Source organism: Rhinoraja longicauda, chromosome 7 (genome assembly GCF_053455715.1).
Source record: "Rhinoraja longicauda isolate Sanriku21f chromosome 7, sRhiLon1.1, whole genome shotgun sequence".
NCBI lineage: Eukaryota > Metazoa > Chordata > Chondrichthyes > Rajiformes > Arhynchobatidae > Rhinoraja > Rhinoraja longicauda.
In genome coordinates this window covers 16,810,856-16,831,105 of record NC_135959.1, presented here as the reverse complement: position 1 = coordinate 16,831,105, position 20,250 = coordinate 16,810,856, and the positions used below count along the sequence as shown (strand labels likewise).

The following is a 20,250-nucleotide window of genomic DNA, read 5'->3' as shown; positions in this document are numbered from 1 at the left end:
TAAAAGTAAGATTAGCAAATTTGCAGATGACACAAACCTGGGGGGCAGTGTGAACTGTGAGGAAGGTGCTATGAGGTTGCAGGGTGACTTGGACAGGTTGTGTGAGTGGGAGGATGCATGGCAGATGCAGTTTAATGTGGATAAGTGTGAGGTTATCCACTTTGGTGGTGAGAATAGGAAGGCAGATTATTATCTGAATGGTGTCAAGTTAGGATAAAGGGACGTACAACGAGATCTGGGTGTCCTAGTGCATCAGTCACTGAAAGGAAGCATGCAGGTACAGCAGGCAGTGAAGAAAGCCAATGGAATGTTGGCCTTCATAACAAGAGGAGTTGAGTATAGGAGCAAAGAGGTCCTTCTACAGTTGTACAGGGCCCTCGTGAGACCGCACCTGGAGTACTGTATGCAGTTTTGGTCTCCAAATTTGAGGAAGGATATTCTTGCTATTGAGGGCATGCAGCGTAGTTTTATTAGGTTAATTCCCGGAATGGCAGAACTGTCGTATGTTGAAAGACTGGAGCGACTAGGCTTGTATACACTGGAATTTAGATGAGAGGGGATCTTATTGAAACATATATTATTAAGGGGTTGGACACGTTAGAGGCAGGAAACGTGTTCCCAATGTTGGGGAGTCCAGAACCAGGGGCCACAGTTTAAGAATAAGGGGTAGGTCATTTAGAACAGAGATGAGGAAAGACTTTTTCAGTCAGAGAGTTGTAAATCTGTGGAATTCTCTGCCTCAGAAGGCAGTGGAGGCCAGTTCTCTGAATGCTTTCAAGAGAGAGCTAGATAGAGCTCTTAAGGATAGCAGAGTCAGGGGGTATGGAGAGAAGGCAGGAATGGGGTACTGATTGAGAATGTTCAGCCATGATCACATTGAATGGTGGTGCTGGCTCGAAGGGCCGAATGGCCTACTCCTGCACATATTGTCTATTGTCTAAGATACAAAAGCTTGATAGCATGTTCCACCAGATTCAGGAACATCTTCTACACTGCTATTATCAGACTACTGAACATTACTCCCATTAGCTTGTAGTACCGATCTCATGATTTGACTTTTTTTTGCAGTCATCTTCAACCTCATTGTGGAACTTGGACTTTGTCTCTGTAATGTTGAAACACTATATTCTGCCCCTGGTATTTTTCCCTTTTCACTATCTGATGCACTTGTATATGGCTTGATTTTACTCATGTATAGTATGATTTGTCTGGATAGCATGCAAACAAAGCTTCTCATTGTTTCTCGATATATGTGACAATGATAAACCAGTACCAATATCTTCAGCTCAGAGCACCACAGATTTTTTGTTTCATGCAGTTACTTATTAAGCACCGGAGTTAAATATGTTTCCATTATACTTTTCAGATTGTAATCACTCAATGAGTGTAAAAACTTTTTTTTCTCGTGTCATTTTTGTTTTTTTTGCCAATCACCTTCATTCTATGACTTTGACCTTTCCATGGGAACAGCTTCTCTCTTTCTACCTCATCCCCTTCATGATTTTCCAAGAAGAACAAGTTCAACTTCTCCACTCTGTCCTTTAGGATTAAAGCCTCTTATTCCTGAAATCAATCTTGTAAGGGAATAAAAATCTGCTCAAGCCATCTGAGATAAAATCAGCATTTACTATTCAGTGCCGTGTATAAATTCACATTATAAGTGCATTCATTCCCCTGTGAATTTTTTCGAGGACTGCTACAGTTCATCATTCACTTTGATCAGCTTCAATATTATCACTCTAATGTGAGTCTCTACTCATGTCTTCTACAGGTAATGGTGAGAAAGATTAGTGTCAAAGCACTTCATGCTATCTGATACATTTTCCCATGCTCTGGGAAGAGAGCAGTCACGGTGCATTTGCTTACTCAGGCATTGCATTGTCCTGGTGTGTGACTGACAATATTGGGGGCGAACGTCTGTTGTAAAGATGGTGAAAATGTCAACCTTTGCTGTGACCCTCTGATGGATGCTGGCCATGACCCTCTGATCCTCGAGACCCTGACTTCCCCATCGGCCCTGTAGAAACTGACAGCAATCTCTGCCATCTGAACTTGCAGTCATGTGGAGAAGTCAGAAGTTGTTTTCGGTGACATCCTGACCACCCACATGGTCCAGTGTTGCACACTTTGCTGAGAAAATGTACACCAAAGGCTGAAAGGAAACTTTTGATCAATATATTTAACATCAACATATTGGGTATGTTTGCACAATTTTCAACACAAAACATTACATATCTTGTTAGTGTCATTCAAACCAGTGGCTCTGGTGAGTTCTAAAATTTCAAACCCAAATAAGAACAGGAATTTATAGACCACACAGAAGACTGGCCAATCACTGTAAAGAAAAAGGAGAAGTTGTAATAATTTTGGTATGTGGCATCTTCATCAGAACTGAGAGATAAAGGGCCATGACCTGAAATGGCCAACTGTCCATTTCTCTGGGCCGTCAACTATCCATTTCTCTCCATCCTTTTGGACAGGTTACACATGGATCGGATAGATCTAGAGGTCCATGGCCGAGCGTGGGCAGGTGGGGCTAGTATGGATAGGGCATGTCAGTCAGCGTGGACAAGTTGGGCCAATGTGCCTGTTTCCACGCTGTATGACTCTATGACTCTGATTTGATTAGGCTTAAAGAGGGCAAGAGAATCAGTCGAGACACAGAAATTGTGCAATGCACTTCACCTGTTTGACTGAAGGACTTAAAAGATCAACAAGATGATACAGAGATATAAAAGGCCAAAGAATTGCAAGAACGCAGATCAATAAGGTGTGTAGAGGTAAGTTGAAAAAAATTTAAAGGCTTACTTAAACATTGGTAATGTAGACATTGTGGACCTCACATTGATGAGCAATAGACTATTCTACCAACCCAGTCCTACTCCCAGTGTCTCCTGCTGCTTCTGCACTTCTTGACTTTCCTCTCGGCCTTTTCTGGACTCTCCGGCCTTCCTTATGGCAGCTTCATGGTTCTCCATCTAGACCGCTCCCAGGGCTTGCTGCCTAAACATTGCTGCCTCCACATCAGACTCTATACTCACCTGTTTTTGCAGCAAACCCTGAGAACCACTCCCAGGGCTTGCTTCCCGCCCACACAATCTCAGGCTCAACATTCACCCATTTCTGATGCAAACCATATGGACCAAACCAATTGCTTCCCTGGTCTGGAGCAATGATCTGCAGGGCAGCATGAGTTGTGTACTGAAAAAGCAAATACAGCTCACACTCAGGACTTAATGCATGACTTACATGTTCCAAAATGTATAAAAATTGTTTATATAGCTTAAGCTGTTTCCCCTCAAGAAACAATCATGCCCATTATATTTTGCAAATAATTACAATTAATAAAAGTAAATAATATTTTTCCACACTCTGTTTTATCCACAAGTAAGCACAAAGTTTTGATGTTCAAATGCAATTTAGGTATCATATCATATCATATATATACAGCCGGAAACAGGCCTTTTCGGCCCACCAAGTCCGTGCCGCCCAGCGATCCCCGTACATTAACACTATCCTACACCCACTAGGGACAATATTTACATTTACCCAGCCAATTAACCTACATACCTGTACGTCTTTGGAGTGTGGGAGGAAACCGAAGATCTCGGAGAAAACCCACGCAGGTCACGGGGAGAACGTACAAACTCCTTACAGTGCAGCACCCGTAGTCAGGATCGAACCTGAGTCTCCGGCGCTGCATTCGCTGTAAAGCAGCAACTCTACCGCTGCGCTACCGTGCCTAACCCATTTTACATTATCTGCCAAATATTCTCCAGCAGAATGAACCACATTGCACAATGCTAACCACCCCCCTACCTCAGCAGATTTATTATGAACGTTGTTTTATTTGCACTACTTATTTCGTGTTTTTGCACTATATTATTCTGGTTACATCGTATTACTAATAATGAATTTATTGTATTATGGTATATTTATTATTGTGTTATTTCATTAATTGACCTGGAAATCTGCAGCGTAAGAATTTCATTGTTATGTTCCTAATGCAAATGACAATTAAACACACCGGAATCTCTCCCTCTCTTGACTGAAATGGGCTTTGAACACAAGAATACTGAAATAAGAAGTCATTGATTCCCTGTCACTAATGGTAGTTTTTCTGGCATTATTGCAATGGCGTTATAGCTTTGCCTCTTTGTCAACTGCCCCTTTCTGATTTTTGTCCTTGATTTGTTTTAAACTGACGGCCATTTGAATGATATTTTAAATTTGTTCTGGAGGATTGTCAGTGGGAAAGTCAGCAAAGTTCTTTTATCTAAATGTCATGCCTGCAGGATAGTTCTGGGACTATTTAGTATGAATGAAACACATTCAGAGTTGGAGAATAATGTAATACCTGTTTACCATGAGCTTCTAGTTAAAGTAAGGATTATATTTAAAAATCAGTAACTCTTTGGGTGGTCAAGAAATTTTGAAAAACCGAACAAAAAAATATAATTTTATTCCATCAAGCTGCAATAGCCGCAATTTGATCTTAAAATTGCACATTTTATTTGACAGCCTTTTAATTATTGTGTTTAGAGCACTATAATTATTTCACCAAAAACATCCATGTCGAAGAAAACACCACAGTAGTTGCAACCATATTGGATTCGATTCGATATTTGAAATGTTCAAATATAATTGGTGCGACTTACCAACTGATTTGAAGATGCATTAATGTTGTTTAGATAAATGGCTGTTTCATTGTGTATGAGTGAGCCAGAGTCATGCTAGACATGCATCACATCCCTTTGATGTGGCTTTTGACACTGACAGGCACTCTTTGTTCTATTTGACAGTGCCTTGAGCCTTGCAAAGAATCCTGGGACATCCAGGAAACTCACTGTCCAAGCAAGTGTGAGGTAAGATTTGCCCTTGGGCAGTTTGTTTTAGTTTTTAACATCTTTGAAGATGATCCAATGCTGCTTCAATTTGTAGGATAATGGAATTTATTTACAAGGATGTTGCCAGGACTTGAGGGGCTGAGCTGTAGGGAAAGGTTGGGCAGGTTAGAACTTTATTCCTTAGAGTGCAAGAGGCTGAGGGGTGATCTTACAGAGATGTATAAAATCATGAGGGGAATTGATATGGGTGTTTCCGTAAATACAGCAGTCAGTAGTAAAACTGAAGGTCTCCAAACTTCCAGGTTATTTTCCTGTTTTTAATGTAATATTCCCATTGGTTCATATCCTGTATTTCAAGTAGTATAGATCATGGTTTATAGCCAAAATAATGAGATGAAACAAAAATAAATAAATCTGCTTTTACAAAGAAAATATCAGATATGTCCCTGTGTTTTCTTGGTTTTTTTTGTGACATTTCTCAAGCAGGATTTCATCAAATTCTTAGGCTAATTTATTCCAAAAAGATCACATTAATTTTGCAATTAAATAACTCTATTTAAGCCAAATTCTTATTATGCTTATGATTTTTATCATTTATCACCTGATAAGATGTTTTTCTGATGCCCCAAATGTTTGCAGCCGAACGTGAGTAGCAGTGTCCATTTGGTCACGTGTGAATTAAAAGCAGAGTAATTGTTTTATATTTATTGTTTCTGTTTTTATTGTTTATATTTTGTGTTTAAGCATCCCATTGAATTACTTATTAATAAATAGAAAAAAAATCATGAAATAAAAATCTCGTTTGCTCACCTATTTTAGCAATGTCTCATTCTGTAGTCTCTCCCATTGAGTAACGTTGTCAATGCTATGATGGGGATTTTTGCACTCGTCGTGATTTAAAAAAAAATCAAACAACGCAATTGTAATGACCCTGGCGTGAACTACGGGCCTCATGGGGGTTAGGTGCCAACATTTTGTAAGGGAGCTTAGAAATCAGTAAGTGTCCCATATGTCTTATCAATCATTTTTTTCCTTTTTTTCCTCCAAATTTTGAAAGTATTAAATTTTGGTCAAATTTTGGTTGATTTTGATCACAAATTAGCTAAAAAAAAATCATAGGTATGCCCATTTTTAATGCTGTGGTGTTTCATTATGATTTAATAACTTTCAAATTTGGCCACCCATGTCACAGATTGGTACCGTTATTTACAGAAACACATTGTCCAGGGTAGGGGGGTCAAAAATCAGAGGATAGACACAAAATGCTGGAACAACTCAGCAGGTCATGCAGCATCTCTAGAGAAAAGGAATATGTGTCATTTTGCGGCGAGACCCATCATTAGACTGGTGAAGGGTCTGATGAAGAATCTCAACCCAAAACATCACCTATTCCTTTTATCCAGAGATGCTGCCTGACCCGTTGAGTTACTCTGGCACATGTCTACCTTTGTTGTAAACCAGCATCTGCAGTTCTTTCTTACTTAAAAACCAGAGGATATAGGTTTAAGGTAAGAGGGGCAGATTTAGTAGGAACCTGAGGAGCAATTTTTCCACAGAGGGTAGTGTGTATACAGAACAAGGTACCAGATGAGGTAGTTGAGGCAGGTAATACATTAGTATTTAAAAGATACCTGGACAGATAAATGGATAAGAAAGGTTTTGAGGGATATGGGCCAAACGTGGGCAAATGAGACTATCTTAGATAGGGCATCTTGGTCGGTTTGCATGTATTGGGTTGGGATCTGTTTGAAACCACAATCTAAAATGGAAGATGGTACAATAGGTTTAATGACTCGACATCAGTGTTTTTATATGGCTGCAGATGTTCATCAAAGCAAATGAATTATTCTGGAATTTCTCCAGCCGTGGAATTTACAACATGATTTTATATGGTAAATTAATCTTTCAGCAATTATTTTAGGATTTTTGTACAAATTAAATAATTCAGTTCTTTTAATTTCATTCCAGTTTCTTTTTCCAAAGAAACATTATGAGTGCCTGACGAGCTGTGAGTTCCTGAAGTCAATCCAGTCGGCGAAGCAAGGGGACTGTCCGGCTCCAGAGAAGGCCAGTGGGTTTGCTGCTGCCTGTGTGGAAAGTTGTGAGGTCGACAACGAATGCTCGGGTCTAAAGAAATGCTGTTCCAACGGCTGCGGTCATACATGTCAAATACCACGTAACCTGTTCAGAGGTAAGCCCCTGTCCTGTACATTGGTAAATGCTTGTGCTACACGTCAAACATTCTCCCACATGTGATGTGAGCCTTTACGGAGGATTACCTTTAAAGTGGCAGCTCCAGCCATAGAGCCGTGGAGATATGCAGCATAAATGCAGGCCTTTTGGGCCACCAAGGCCATACGTTCTGACCATCACCCACCCATTTACGGCGGTCAAGCATTCATAACAACATTGCTTTTTGATCCTTCTACCATTGTGAAGCAGAATTCACCAAACGGTGGATTGTTTAGGGAACGTAAGCTGGGTGTTAATTATGGCAGCATGGTAGCGCAGTAGTAAAGTTACAGCGCCAGAGACCCTGGTTCAATACTGACTATGGATGTTGCCTGTACTGCTTTTGTACATTCTACCCGTGACCGCGTGGGTTTTCTCTGGGATCTCCGGATTCCTCCTACACTCCAAACATACAGGTTTTTAGGTTAATTGACTTTGGTAAAGATTGTAAATTGTCCCTATTGTGTAGGATAGTGTGTGGGGATCACTAGTTGGCGGGGACTCGGTGGGCCGAAGGGGCTAATTCTGCGCTGTAACTCTAAACTAAACTAAACTAAACTAAACTACACTTATACTTACCCTGCATTATATCCATTAAAAAAAAATAATCTCTCAATCTCATCAACACTACCCTGATCTACACATAGGGGTAATTTACAATGGCATTTTATCCAAATAACCTGCAAATCTTTGGGATATGAGAGGAAACTGAGTACCCAAAGGAGGTCCACACAATCACAGGGAGAGTATACAAATTATGCAGACTGCACCTGAGATCAGGACTGAACCCGGAGCTGTGAAGCAGCAGCTTTACTATCTGTGACATGGTGCCTCCATGTTTTTGTTCAACATTTAGTGTCAGCAACGCGTACTTATATAGCACCAGTAAAATCCCAATCTGCTGCACAAAAGTCGATATTAATATAAGCGATAATGTGAAACAATGATCTTACTATTCAAGACACAAAGTGCTGGAGTAACTCAGTGGATTATGCAGCATCCCTGGAGAGCATGGACATTTTGGGTCGAGACACTTCTTCAGACGTATTCTCCAGGGATGCTGCCTGACCCACTGAGTTACTCCAGCACTTTGTGTCTTTTATTCTAAACCAGCATCTGCAGTTCTTTGTTTCTACATCATCCTAATCAAGTGAATATGCATTATGTTTGCTGCAAGTTTATTATATCAGATCTTTTCCCTCTCCTTCCTCCACTCACTTCTCCCCTTCTTTATATCCTCCTGCACTGAATATTTTGTATGCGATAGATGGTACTTGTTACTAAATCTTTGGTTTTATCCGTCTGCTGATTATTTGGAGTGGCTTGTATTGATTCCTTCCTTTTGTGAGGAAGTATCCATTGTCTCCACTGAAGCAGGATCAAAAGTACTAACTCCTACTCCATAGAAATTTTAGATGACAAATCGTTAATCTGTTCATCCAAACTGTGTGGCGAGATCATCAACCTACCAGGAAGTATAGATTGAAAGCAATTTGTTAGAGGGATTAGAGGTTAGATGAGATGTTTTCTTCGTCTGTGTAGTGAAGGTCTGGAGTCATACCAAAATGATGATACTGCCATCACACTGAAAGATTACTTGGAAGCGTACTTGAAAAGTCATGACCTGTAGGACAAAGTCCAAGTGCTGCAAAAAGGTATCAGACTGGAAATTCTACTGTAACTTAACATAACTAAATTCTGTTGTAAGGTTAGCCAAGTAAGTGTATGTTTAAGGATGTTAGAACTAAAAAGGGATCTTCACTGGGTGTTAACCAAGAAAAATGCTTGAATAATTTTCATTTCATGTGTTGGATATGTATTAATTAATAACAATGAGCCTAATAACAAGGAAAGGAAGATAATGATACTTCCGACTCAAGTCTAAAATCTTGGATAAAAATTTATTTTGGACACTATAGAAGGATGTCATTAAGCTGGAAAAAGTGCAGAGAAGATTCACAAGGATGTTGCCAGGACTCGAGGGCCTGAGCTAGAGGGAGCAGTTGAGCAGGTTACAGCTTTATTTCTTGGAGCGCAGTAGGCTGAGGGGTGATCTTCTAGAGGTGTCTACGATGATGAGGGGGAACCTGAGAGGCAACTTTTCACACGGAGGGTGGTGGGTATACAAGCTGCCAAAGAAGGTAGTTGAGGCAGGTACTATAACACATTTGTGCATGTACATTGATGTGAAAGGTTTAGAGGGATATGGGCCAGGGGCAGGCAGGTGGTACGAGTTTAGATGGGTCATCTTGGTCGACATGGGCAAGTTGGGCTGAAGGGCTAGTTTCCATGCTGCATGATTCTATGACTCTATGACTCCATGACTATGACTGCTGTACAGTGCTGAGGAAATGCTGAGGAGATGATAAAGTCCTTCTGCCTTCTCAGGTTTGGGGGAAGATCCCATGATACTATTTTATGGAAGGGCAGAGTATTCTGGTCAATATTTATTTATTTGGTAATCATAGCAACTGTAATAGATTATCTGGTTCATATCACATTGTTATTAAAGGGAGCTTGTACTGTATAAAGTGGCTGCAGTTCTTCCTAGCTTATAATATTATCTGTTTCTCAAAAGTATTCTTTGGCTCTATAACTTTTTGGGGTGTTTTGAAATGAGCATGGCAGAGGATATTTTAGTGCCAGTGTCTTTCATAAGAGCCTGTGGCATTTAACAGAAGATTTGTTTAATAAGCGTATTGCAGTCAGGTGGGGAACAGGGGTTGTCGAGAGGACAACAGCACAGTAGCCTGATTCTCTGATAGCTGTGCTATCTACTGGCATACGGAATATCAGATGGAACTGTACATTTGAACATGTGAGATTGCTGGTCATTTTTAGTCCATTACAAAGCCAGCTGTCAGCACATACTTTAATAATGAAAAACAATAGAGTGGTTAGGATTGGAATATGAAAGTCAGGAATTTAGTGAAATGCCAGGTAATTAGGCAGTAAAGACTCAGTCACCACTTGGACATTTGAAAATGTGGTCAGATAAATTACCCATAACAACTGTCAGTACTAAAAAATATTTTGCATTATCAGGAAGGAATTTCAAAAATCGAATTCATGGAATTTTATGGCCAATAAAAGTGTGTCAATGACATCCACACTGGCTGACTGCATTTAGCAAGGAAAATCTGATTCATGTAGATTCAAAATGACTCTGAGTTAGATTCCTGTCCACATATGTTCAGGTGGAGAGTAGAAGTATACGGAGAGTAGAAGTCCTGACTACGTGTGCCTGTACTGTACGGAGTTTGTACGTTCTCCCGGTGACCTGCGTGGGTTTTCTCCAAGATCTTCGGTTTCCTCCCACATTCCAAAGACGTACAGGTTTGTAGGTTAATTGACTGGGAAAATGTAAAAATTGTCCCTAGTGGGTGTAGGATGGTGTCAATGTGCAGGGATCGCTGGGCGGCGCGGACCCAGTTGGCCGAAGGGCCTGTTTCTGCGCTGTATCTCTAAAAAACAAAGTGGGACTCTGGTTGACTTCAGATCCAGTCATCATCTTAATTGAAGTCAAGTCAAGTCAAATCAAGTTTATATTCACAAGCACAAGTACAGTGAGGTACAGCTTGCCTGCAGCAGCTTCACAGGTATACACAGAAACATAAATTATATATAAATTATACATATATTAACTCAGAGGTTCATGTGCATTGTGAAAAAAGAGGGGGCACCAAATAATATTGGAAGGACTAAACCTCTTGCCATTTGTAACCTTTCCTGTTCATAATATTCTGAGGCTATCAAATTTGTTAAAAACCATTTGGAAGAATTAATTTTAGAAAATAATTTTGACATTTCAAGGATATTTTACATGATTGGGAGTTGAATATTAAATGATGGGGTAAAATTACTGTTTACATTTCATGGCTGGAATGAAACAAAAGCATCCATCAATCTGCAACAGTTGTTGGTGCTTCTTGCAAATGTAAAAACAATATTGTTGGGAGCTGTTCCATGTTGATATAATTAGCACTGAATGAGAAATTCCGTCCACATTTATCATAAATGAATGGGAGAATGTGAGAAAGCATACACTGTTTGGGGCTTGATCGTGAGATTCCTGCAGTATTATCTTCTCATTATGACTCATTTTTGTCATAAGCATCAATCACCAGAGTTATAGCATGACTAATTACTTCTGTTCCCGATCCAGCAAACAAGATCTTCTTTCTCCCAGATTTAACTCTGTAATGAATAGAAATGTAATTATTCAGATATTGTCAAAGAACCAAAGAAGAGAAAAGTGGTGACTAAAGCTTGATAACAGAGATCAGGTTAAATACTGTTACACGATAAAACTGATCCTTCTTCCATTGACCTTTGTGGGACTGTGCTGTACATACGTAAGACAGACACAAAAAGCTGGAGTAACTCAGCGGGACAGGCAGCATCTCCGGAGAGAAGGAATGAGTGATGTTTCGAGTCGAGACCCTTCTTCAGACTTGACCCGAAACGTCACCCATTCCTTCTCTCCAGAGATGCAGCCTGTACCGACCGCTGAGTTACTCCAGCTTTTTGTGTCTATCTTCGGTTTAAACCAGCATCTGCAGTTCCTTCCTACACTGGACATATGTACGGCTGCTACATTCTCCTACCAAATAACAATGATTACGCTTAAAAAATAATTCAGTGGAGTTCATTGCCACAGACGGCTAGGGAGGCCATCAATGGATATTTTTAAGCAGGAGATTGACAGATTCTTGATTAGTAAGGAAATCAAGGGTTATAGGGAGAAGGCAGGAGAATGGGGTTGAGAGGGAAAGATATATCAGCCGTGACTAAATGGCGGAGTAGAGTTGATGGGCCAAATGGCCTAATTCTGCTCCTCTATCCTATGTTGACCCTCCCCATTTTTAATTTGTAATTTTGAGACGACCCTGTTTACATTGTAGTATTTGGCCTTGTGAATTATTTGGAATCAACTAATACAGAAAGGGAACTTTTTATTACTCTACTGACTTTATTTAGTAGTTCAGCAGGAGAGTTGCACTGGTTTCAATTTAACAATAATTTAACCATAATATAAAACACAATCAGAGATATATTTGCATTGAATTCTACAACTGCAGATTGGTGTTCACAAAACATTATGGTAGTCAGTCTGTATAAGGGTCTCGACCCAACACATTACCCATTCCTTCTATCCAGAAATGCTGTCTGACTCGAAGAGTTACTCCAGCATTTTGTGTCTATCTTCGGTGTAAAGCAGCATTTGCAGTTCCTTCCTACACACGATAGGCAGGATGTTGGACTCCTTGTTACTTCTAAGAACAACTAAAATCTACAAATAAATACTATTACTGATTAGTTACTGGTAATCACCAATGCAAAAAGGATCTAAAGACATTCTAATAAAAATGTGCTGTACTTTCATATATATATTACACTTTCATTGCACATTGCATTTAAATGTGTTTTCTGAAGTTACAGTTCAAGTTGACAGAAGGCTAACATAATCAGAGATATGATTTATGCAGTTAAGTTGCTGGAAGTACAGTTTGTAATTAGTATACCAAAGTCAGCCAAAAATACAAAGAATATATATTATAGAGTGAGAATATCAATCACATCAGTTGCATTTGAGGACTTGTCTGGTCTTGTGTGTAATATTAACCAGCACTTGGCTGCTTGTTTGATGTTTAATGTGGAGAGGGAATGTATTAGTTCCTGAACTTTTCTTCTGGCAGTGTACAAATCACACCTTCAAGACAATAGACAATAGACAATAGGTGCAGGAGTAGGCCATTCAGCCCTTCGAGCCAGCACCGCCATTCAATGCGATCATGGCTGATCACTCTCATTTTTATTCTCAATGGCTCTCAATGGCTTATTTTTCTCTGTAAGACTGTGTTGTAATCTATGAAGTGAAATCTATTCTGTGTATTCGTGGTAATGTTTAAAATATTTAAAATTATTGCACATGTCTGAATTCACATGCAAATATTTTGTTTAACAAAATATTACAACATGGATGCTCGCATTTCCCACTAAACCCGATGAACGATTCAATTCTCAGGTTAAATTTTGGTTTTGCTTGCTGTTAGAGCTATTAAGCACCAATTGAAGGCAAAACCTGCATGTGTTCCTTGACTTAAGATTTAAATTTAGTTTAGAGATACAACATGAAAACAAGCCCTTCGGCCCACCGAGTCCACGCTGACCATCAACCATCTGTTCATACACTAATTCTGCGCCCTCCCTAAACACCAGGAGCAATTTACAGACGCCAATTAACCTACAAACCCATGTCGTTTGGATGTGGAAAGAAACCTGAGCACACAGAGGAGACCCACTTGGTCACAGGGAGAATGTGCAAACTCTACACAGGCAGCACCTAAGGTCAGGATCAAACCGTGTGTCTGGTGCTGTGAGGCAACAGCTCTACCAGTTCACTCATATTAAAACATTGTAGGTTCTGGAATTCTGAAATAATAACAGAAACTGTCAGAAACACCCCACAGGTCAGGCAGCATCTGTGGAAAGAGAAACATATTTACTGAAACATATGACCTGCTGTTTCAGTGCTCCAACAGAATTCTCGCAGAGAAAATTTCAACTGATCACTCTGCATGGGTATGACTGCACATCATAACTGAAGAGTGCCAACCCAAAACATCATCTGTCCATTTCCCTCCACAGATGCTGCCTGGCCCACTGAGTTCTCCCAGCAGTTTGTTTTTTGCCCTCTCTGAACTGCCTGTTTAAGGTACTGGAGTGCATACCTGTAGGTGTCTTCAATAAAGATGTGCATTGTTGCAGGTGTTTGTTTAAATAACTGACCCTTGCGGAGTAAATGCGTAGCCATATATTTTTAAAAACGGAGTTCAGGTCATCTTGGTTTCTCTTGTTACATTGTTAAATTTTAGATAAATGCATTTATCCATTAAATCTTTCTCTCTGTGTGGATGTTTCGCCTGCTCTAATGATGCTGAACCTTTTTATGTAGGTGTCCCGTTGAAGCCCAGAAAGGAGTTAGGTTTTGCCGAGCTACAGACTGGAAATCTGGAGATTAAATGGTCATCGAAATTCAATATCTCTGTTGAACCAGTTATCTACTTGGTACAGAGGAGGTGGAACTATGGGATCCATCCCAGTGAAGATGATGCTTCTAACTGGCAAACAGTTGCACAGGTCAGCAATAATAAGTTGTTTATTTCTTAAATAACTCCTGTAAATTTTCAGCTGGTACATCAACTACAACCTTTTAGGGCATGGAGCTCCAGCCTCGTCAGTTAAAGCTTCACTCTCAGATGGTACAGGTCCACCACCAATTAACCCGGCACCCTTGGCTCCAGAACCTTTCGTTTTGCCGGACCAACAGAGGTCTTGGGCTCCGAGTGGATTCCAATGGTACCAGAATAATCTGCCTAGCAGGCAGTGAAGAAAGCCAATGGAATGTTGGCCTTCATAACAAGAGGAGTTGAGTATAGGAGCAAAGAGGTCCTTCTACAGTTGTACCGGGCCCTGGTGAGACCGCACCTGGAGTACTGTGTGCAGTTTTGGTCTCCAAATTTGAGGAAGGATATTCTTGCTATTGAGGGCGTGCAGCGTAGGTTCACTAGGTTAATTCCCGGAATGGCGGGACTGTCGTATGTTGAAAGGCTGGAGCAATTAGGCTTGTATACACTGGAATTTAGAAGGATGAGGGGGGATCTTATTGAAACATATAAGATAATCAGGGGATTGGACACATTAGAGGCAGGAAACATGTTCCCAATGTTGGGGGAGTCCAGAACAAGGGGCCACAGTTTAAGAATAAGGGGTAAGCCATTTAGAACGGAGATGAGGAAGAACTTTTTCAGTCAGAGAGTGGTGAAGGTGTGGAATTCTCTGCCTCAGAAGGCAGTGGAGGCCAGTTCGTTGGATGCTTTCAAGAGAGAGCTGGATAGAGCTCTTAAGGATAGCGGAGTGAGGGGGTATGGGGAGAAGGCAGGAACGGGGTACTGATTGAGAATGATCAGCCATGATCGCATTGAATGGCGGTGCTGGCTCGAAGGGCTGAATGGCCTACTCCTGCACCTATTGTCTATTGTATTGTGATGTTGTTATAACATTTAGTGTAAGAAAATAACTGCAGATGCTGGTACAAATCGAAGGTATTTATTCACAAAATGCTGGAGTAACTCAGCAGGTCAGGCAGCATCTCAGGAGAGAAGGAATGGGTGACAAGGGTCTCGACCCGAAATGTCACCCATTCCTTCTCTCCTGAGATGCTGCCTGACCTGCTGAGTTACTCTTGTTATAACATTTTGTGTCTTTTTTTTTGTAAACCAGTATCTGCAGTTCCTTGTTTCTACATTAATTCTTTGTGTCATAAGAATGAGTGGCTGACCTGCTGAATATTTACAGGAATTTCTACTCTTAGTCCACTCCTTATTCTAATTCTGAGTTTATGCTCTGTTGTTGTGATCACCAATGGAGGAAGTTTCTCCAAATCTATCCTATCCAGTTTTTTAAATCATTTAAAATACTTTAATTAAATCATCCTTCGAAACCTAATAGACTGGTTTACACTCAGGAATTGCAGGCCATGTTGAGGCAATCTGAGCTCATAATTTAACCCTTTAGAATTCTAGAGAATCGATGTCAGACCATTTTGATAACCTGGAGATTTTTCCTGAGATTGTATAAAGAGCAAAATTGAACTGAATAGTTCAGATCTGAGTCAACAAAGGCAATGTGCAACAAGGATCAATTCAGAGTTATCAATTTTGATTTCCAACCTTTTGAGAGACACCCTTCCAATAATCCCTTCGAGCATTTTTCCACTGGTACACAAGGTGCCATAATAAATAATGCAATGCTCATATAAAATCAGGTTGTGCTATGCTATAAACCAGATGAAGCAGGCACAAAACTCTAATTGCCTAGCTGCAAATTTTCACAGTGTTGAAGGGAATTATAACAGTGGGCAGGGTTGAGAAACCATAGCGTGCCTTGTTTCTGCTGACACTATTTCACATGTGTTAAAATGAGAGAAATACGAAGGCAGTTGTGTGTGAGATATGATTCTTCTTTGACTTCCAACCACTAAGGATGACATCCATTAATCTATATAGCAAATGAGTATCTTGATTGGCACTTCATCGCATTTGACCTTTCATAACTTATCACTGTGATGATACATGGTTTTGACTATGTTTAGTTTCATTTAGTTTATTGTCAATGTGAACCAACGTACAGTGAAAAAAAATTGTTGTGTGCTTACCAGCCAGCGGAAAGACAATACATGATTACAATCAAGCCATCCACAATGTACAGATACATGATGTAGGGAATAACGTGAATAGCATTTAGTGCAAGGTAAAGCCAGTAAAGTCCGATTAAAGATAATCCGAGGGTTTCCAATGAGGTAGATAGTAGATCAGGACTGCTCATGGTTCAGTTGCCTGATAACAGCTGTAAATCCTGTAAATCCTGGGATGTAGTTCTGATACCAATACCTGTTAAAGTAGTGCCAATATTATTTTATTCGCATTTGGAACATGATCTCCAAATATTAAGAGTTGCATTTTGTCTGTATTTGAATTACAGGTAAACTGATGAGTATCTGCCAGATCCGTCTATGACAAATATCTAGTAGACAAGTTACATCTGGGGGTGATTGGGACAAGGGAAATAAAATAAACTAGGCTGGATATTGCAGACATGAAACTCAGTTAATTTTAAATCATTGGAATTGAACAGAGGTATAACATCCAACTGGTAAAACCTCCACAGTTGTGTTGAATTTCATTCAAGGTCCAGTTTCATGCTGGCTGTGTTTTATGTTTATGATTTACCATTTTGTAACTGCAGTGTTATTTTGGATAAAACTGTGAGTACAAAGGCAGCTTTCAAGAGAGAGCTAGATAGAGCTCTTAAAGATAGTGGAGTCGGGGTTATGGGGAGTGGGCAGGAACGGGGTACTGATTGAGAATGATCACCCATGATCACATTGAATGGTGGGTGCTGGCTCGAAGGGCTGAATGGCCTACTCCTGCACCTATTGTCTATTGTCTAACAGTAAATTAATATTCAGTTGACTGTGAGGTGGAATATATTTCTCAGAAGTTTTGAGAGATCGGATAAATGATCTGTGTTAATCAAAAGATTAATGGTGGAAATGGTGCTGATTTATTGTCAGCTAACTTGAAGCTGATTAAAATCTGAATGTGCAGCTCAGTGGCAGTAATCAGGTTACTAATTGCAAATATTTCCAGAAGGGTTGGATTTTTATCTTGGTGTGGAGTACCATTCACCAAATGGCAACACTTTATTGTCAATGTATGCACTTTCCTGGAGCTTTCTTCTAGTGAGACAGTTCTGGGAGCAGAGGAAACTGTGATTTTAAGGAAACAAAATATTGCTGCTGTGCAACCACTGTATCCTTCTGCCTAATTTAATTTAGCTCAATGTCACTACAAAAGTGAGGGAAGCACAGAAATTGATTGCCGTGCGGACAACTCTTGACATTTGTGGACAAGATCTATTCTAGTGCCAATAGCCATTTTGACAGAGCTTAATTTCATCTAGTCTTTCATAACTTGACAAATTAATGTGAATTTTTTATCCAGAGGCCTCAGTCTAGTATCTACTCTTAATGGAGAACAAAGTTTACAAACTCTATTCCCTAAAGCTGACTCCCTTCCATTAGCTTCTAACCATCTGAGACAATATCAGTGTCAATGTTAGTCGAGATATGTTTCAGGCCTTGTACCCATTTCATTGCTAATGCCATCCAGTTCCACCTCCAGAAGAACCTATCTGTTGGAGGTGTAGGAACCTGTAGGTCTGAAGAAGGTGTAGGTCTGAAGAAGGGTCTCGACCCGAAACGTCACCCATTCCTTCTCTCCAGAGATGCTGCCTGTCCCGCCGAGCTACTCCAGCATTTTGTGACAACCTATTTGTTGCTGGAAACCACAACCCAGTATTTCCCAGTTGTAGTATCAATTATTCCAATCCCTTCTTGCTGCCCTCTACATTTTCCCGTCATAAACATGAGGATATTCAAAACTCTGCTGCCTGTATCCTTGTTTTCAAATCTCTCCTCTCTTTACCCTTCCCTATTTCCATCCCTACTACTTTCCCAATATTTGCACTATCCCAGTTCCAGCTATTAAGTATCCTTAAGTTCAATTTCTGCACCATTGTGCTTTTTTTACATTTCTGGATGCTTTCTGGATTTCCTTCCTTGATCACCTCTTTCTTTCATCTCTCCTTTCTTTCCTCAAATTTATATCCTGATCCCGTGAACTTTCTCTTGGAATCGTATTACAGTTGCTGTATAATTGTGAAGTATTCATTATTGATGTTCTTCGAGCCATAGTCATGGACAGATGTGACAGTGGCATTTCAGAAGCTTTTAGATGGCACATGGATATGCAGGGAATGAGGGAAAAGGATTACATAGAAACATAGAAACATAGAAAATAGGTGCAAGAGTAGGCCATTTGGCCCTTCGTGCCAGCACCGCCATTCAATATGATCATGGCTGATCATCCAAAATCAATACCCCGTTCCGGCCATTTCCCCCCTATCCCTTGATTCCCTTAGCCCTAAGAGCTAAATCTAACTCTCTCTTGAAAACATCCAGTGAATTGACCTCCACTGCCTTTTGTGGCATAGAATTCCACAGATTCACAACTCTCTGGATGAAAAGTTTTTCCTCATCTCAGTCCTAAATGGCCGACCCCTTATTTTTAAACTGTGAGCCCATGTTCTGGACTCCCCCAACATCGGGAACATTTTTCGTGCATCTACCCTGTCCAATCCTTTAAGAATTTTATATGTTTCCATAAGATCCCCTTTCATGCATCTAAATTCCAGCAAATACAAGCCCAGTCGACCCATTCTTTCATCATATGTCAGTTCCGCCATCCTGGGAATTACCCTGGTGAACATACATGCTGCACTCCCTCAATAGCAATAATGTCCTTCCTCAAATAAGGAGACCAAAATTGCACACAGTACTGGTGTGGTCTCACCAGGGCCCTGTACAACTGCAGTAGAACCCCCCTTGCTCCTAAACTCAAATCATCTCGCAATGAAGGCCAACATGCCATTAGCTTTCTTCACTGCCTGCTGTACCTGCATGTTTACTTTCAGTGACTGATGTACAAGGACACCCAGGTCTCGTTGCACCTCCCCTTCTTCTAATCTGACACCATTCAGATAATAATTGCCTTCCTGTTCTTGTCACCAAGTAGATAACCTCACATTTTTCCACATGATACTGCATCTGCCATGCTTCTGCCCACTCACCCAACCTATCCAAGTCATCCTGCAGCCTCATATCATCCTCCTCGCAGCTCACACTGCCACCCAGCTTAGTGTCATCCGCAAACTTAGAGATGTTACATTTAATTCCCTCTTCTAAATTGTTAATATATATTGTAAACAACTGGGGTCCCAGCACCGAGCCTTGCGGCACCCCACGAGTCACTGCATTACATACAGGCATAGGTGATTAACTTGACACAGTGATGGAGTAACTCAGTGGATCAGGTAGCATGTGGAAGGAATGGATAGGCAATGTTTCAGGTTAGGACCCTTCTTCAGAGTTCATTGTATTTCTGGTGTGCAAGAAAATAACTGCAGATGCTGGTACAAATCGAAGGTATTTATTTCACAAAATGCTGGAGTAACTCAGCAGGCCAGGCAGCATCTCAGGAGAGAAGGAATGGGTGACGTTTTGGGTCCATATTTCTGGAGATTAGTTTAACTTGGCATGTTATCTGACACAGACATTGCGGGCCAAAGAGCTTGTTCTATGCTATACTGTTCTATGTTCTATTTCCTATGACCAATACGGCACAGAGGCCCTTTGGCCCTCTATGTCCATCCTGTCCACCTATCTAGACTACTATGCCTTGGTGTTTTACAGCCTTCCATGCCTTGGTGTTTCAAGTACTTGTCTTGATGCTTCCTCAATTTTGCGAGATTATCTGCCTCCACCACCTCTTCAGGAGGTGCATTCTAGACTCATTCCATCCTCAGCATGAAAAAAAGCCTACCTTTGAAGTCCCTACTTTAAAGAGAAATGCACCTATCCAGGGCCCTGGTGAGACCGCACCTGGAGTACTGTGTGCAGTTTTGGTCTCCAAATTTGAGGAAGGATATTCTTGCTATGGAGGGCGTGCAGCGTAGGTTCACTAGGTTAATTCCCGGAATGGTGGGA

At 40.6% G+C, this 20,250-nt stretch overlaps 1 protein-coding gene across 4 annotated transcripts in view; it reads left to right on the top strand.

Annotated features, from left to right (window-relative positions):
* The window catches only part of LOC144595108 (anosmin-1-like), a 165,070-nt gene that overhangs the window by 106,439 nt on the left and 38,381 nt on the right, over positions 1 to 20,250 (top strand). For 3 of the 4 annotated variants that reach the window (XM_078402173.1, XM_078402175.1, XM_078402176.1), the window contains exons 3-5: positions 4,803 to 4,865; positions 6,816 to 7,038; positions 14,038 to 14,222. In XM_078402173.1, coding sequence (XP_078258299.1) covers positions 4,803 to 4,865; positions 6,816 to 7,038; positions 14,038 to 14,222 — 471 coding nt within the window. The remainder of the gene's footprint in view (positions 1 to 4,802; positions 4,866 to 6,815; positions 7,039 to 14,037; positions 14,223 to 20,250) is intronic. The other variant, XM_078402174.1, reaches the window with a different exon arrangement.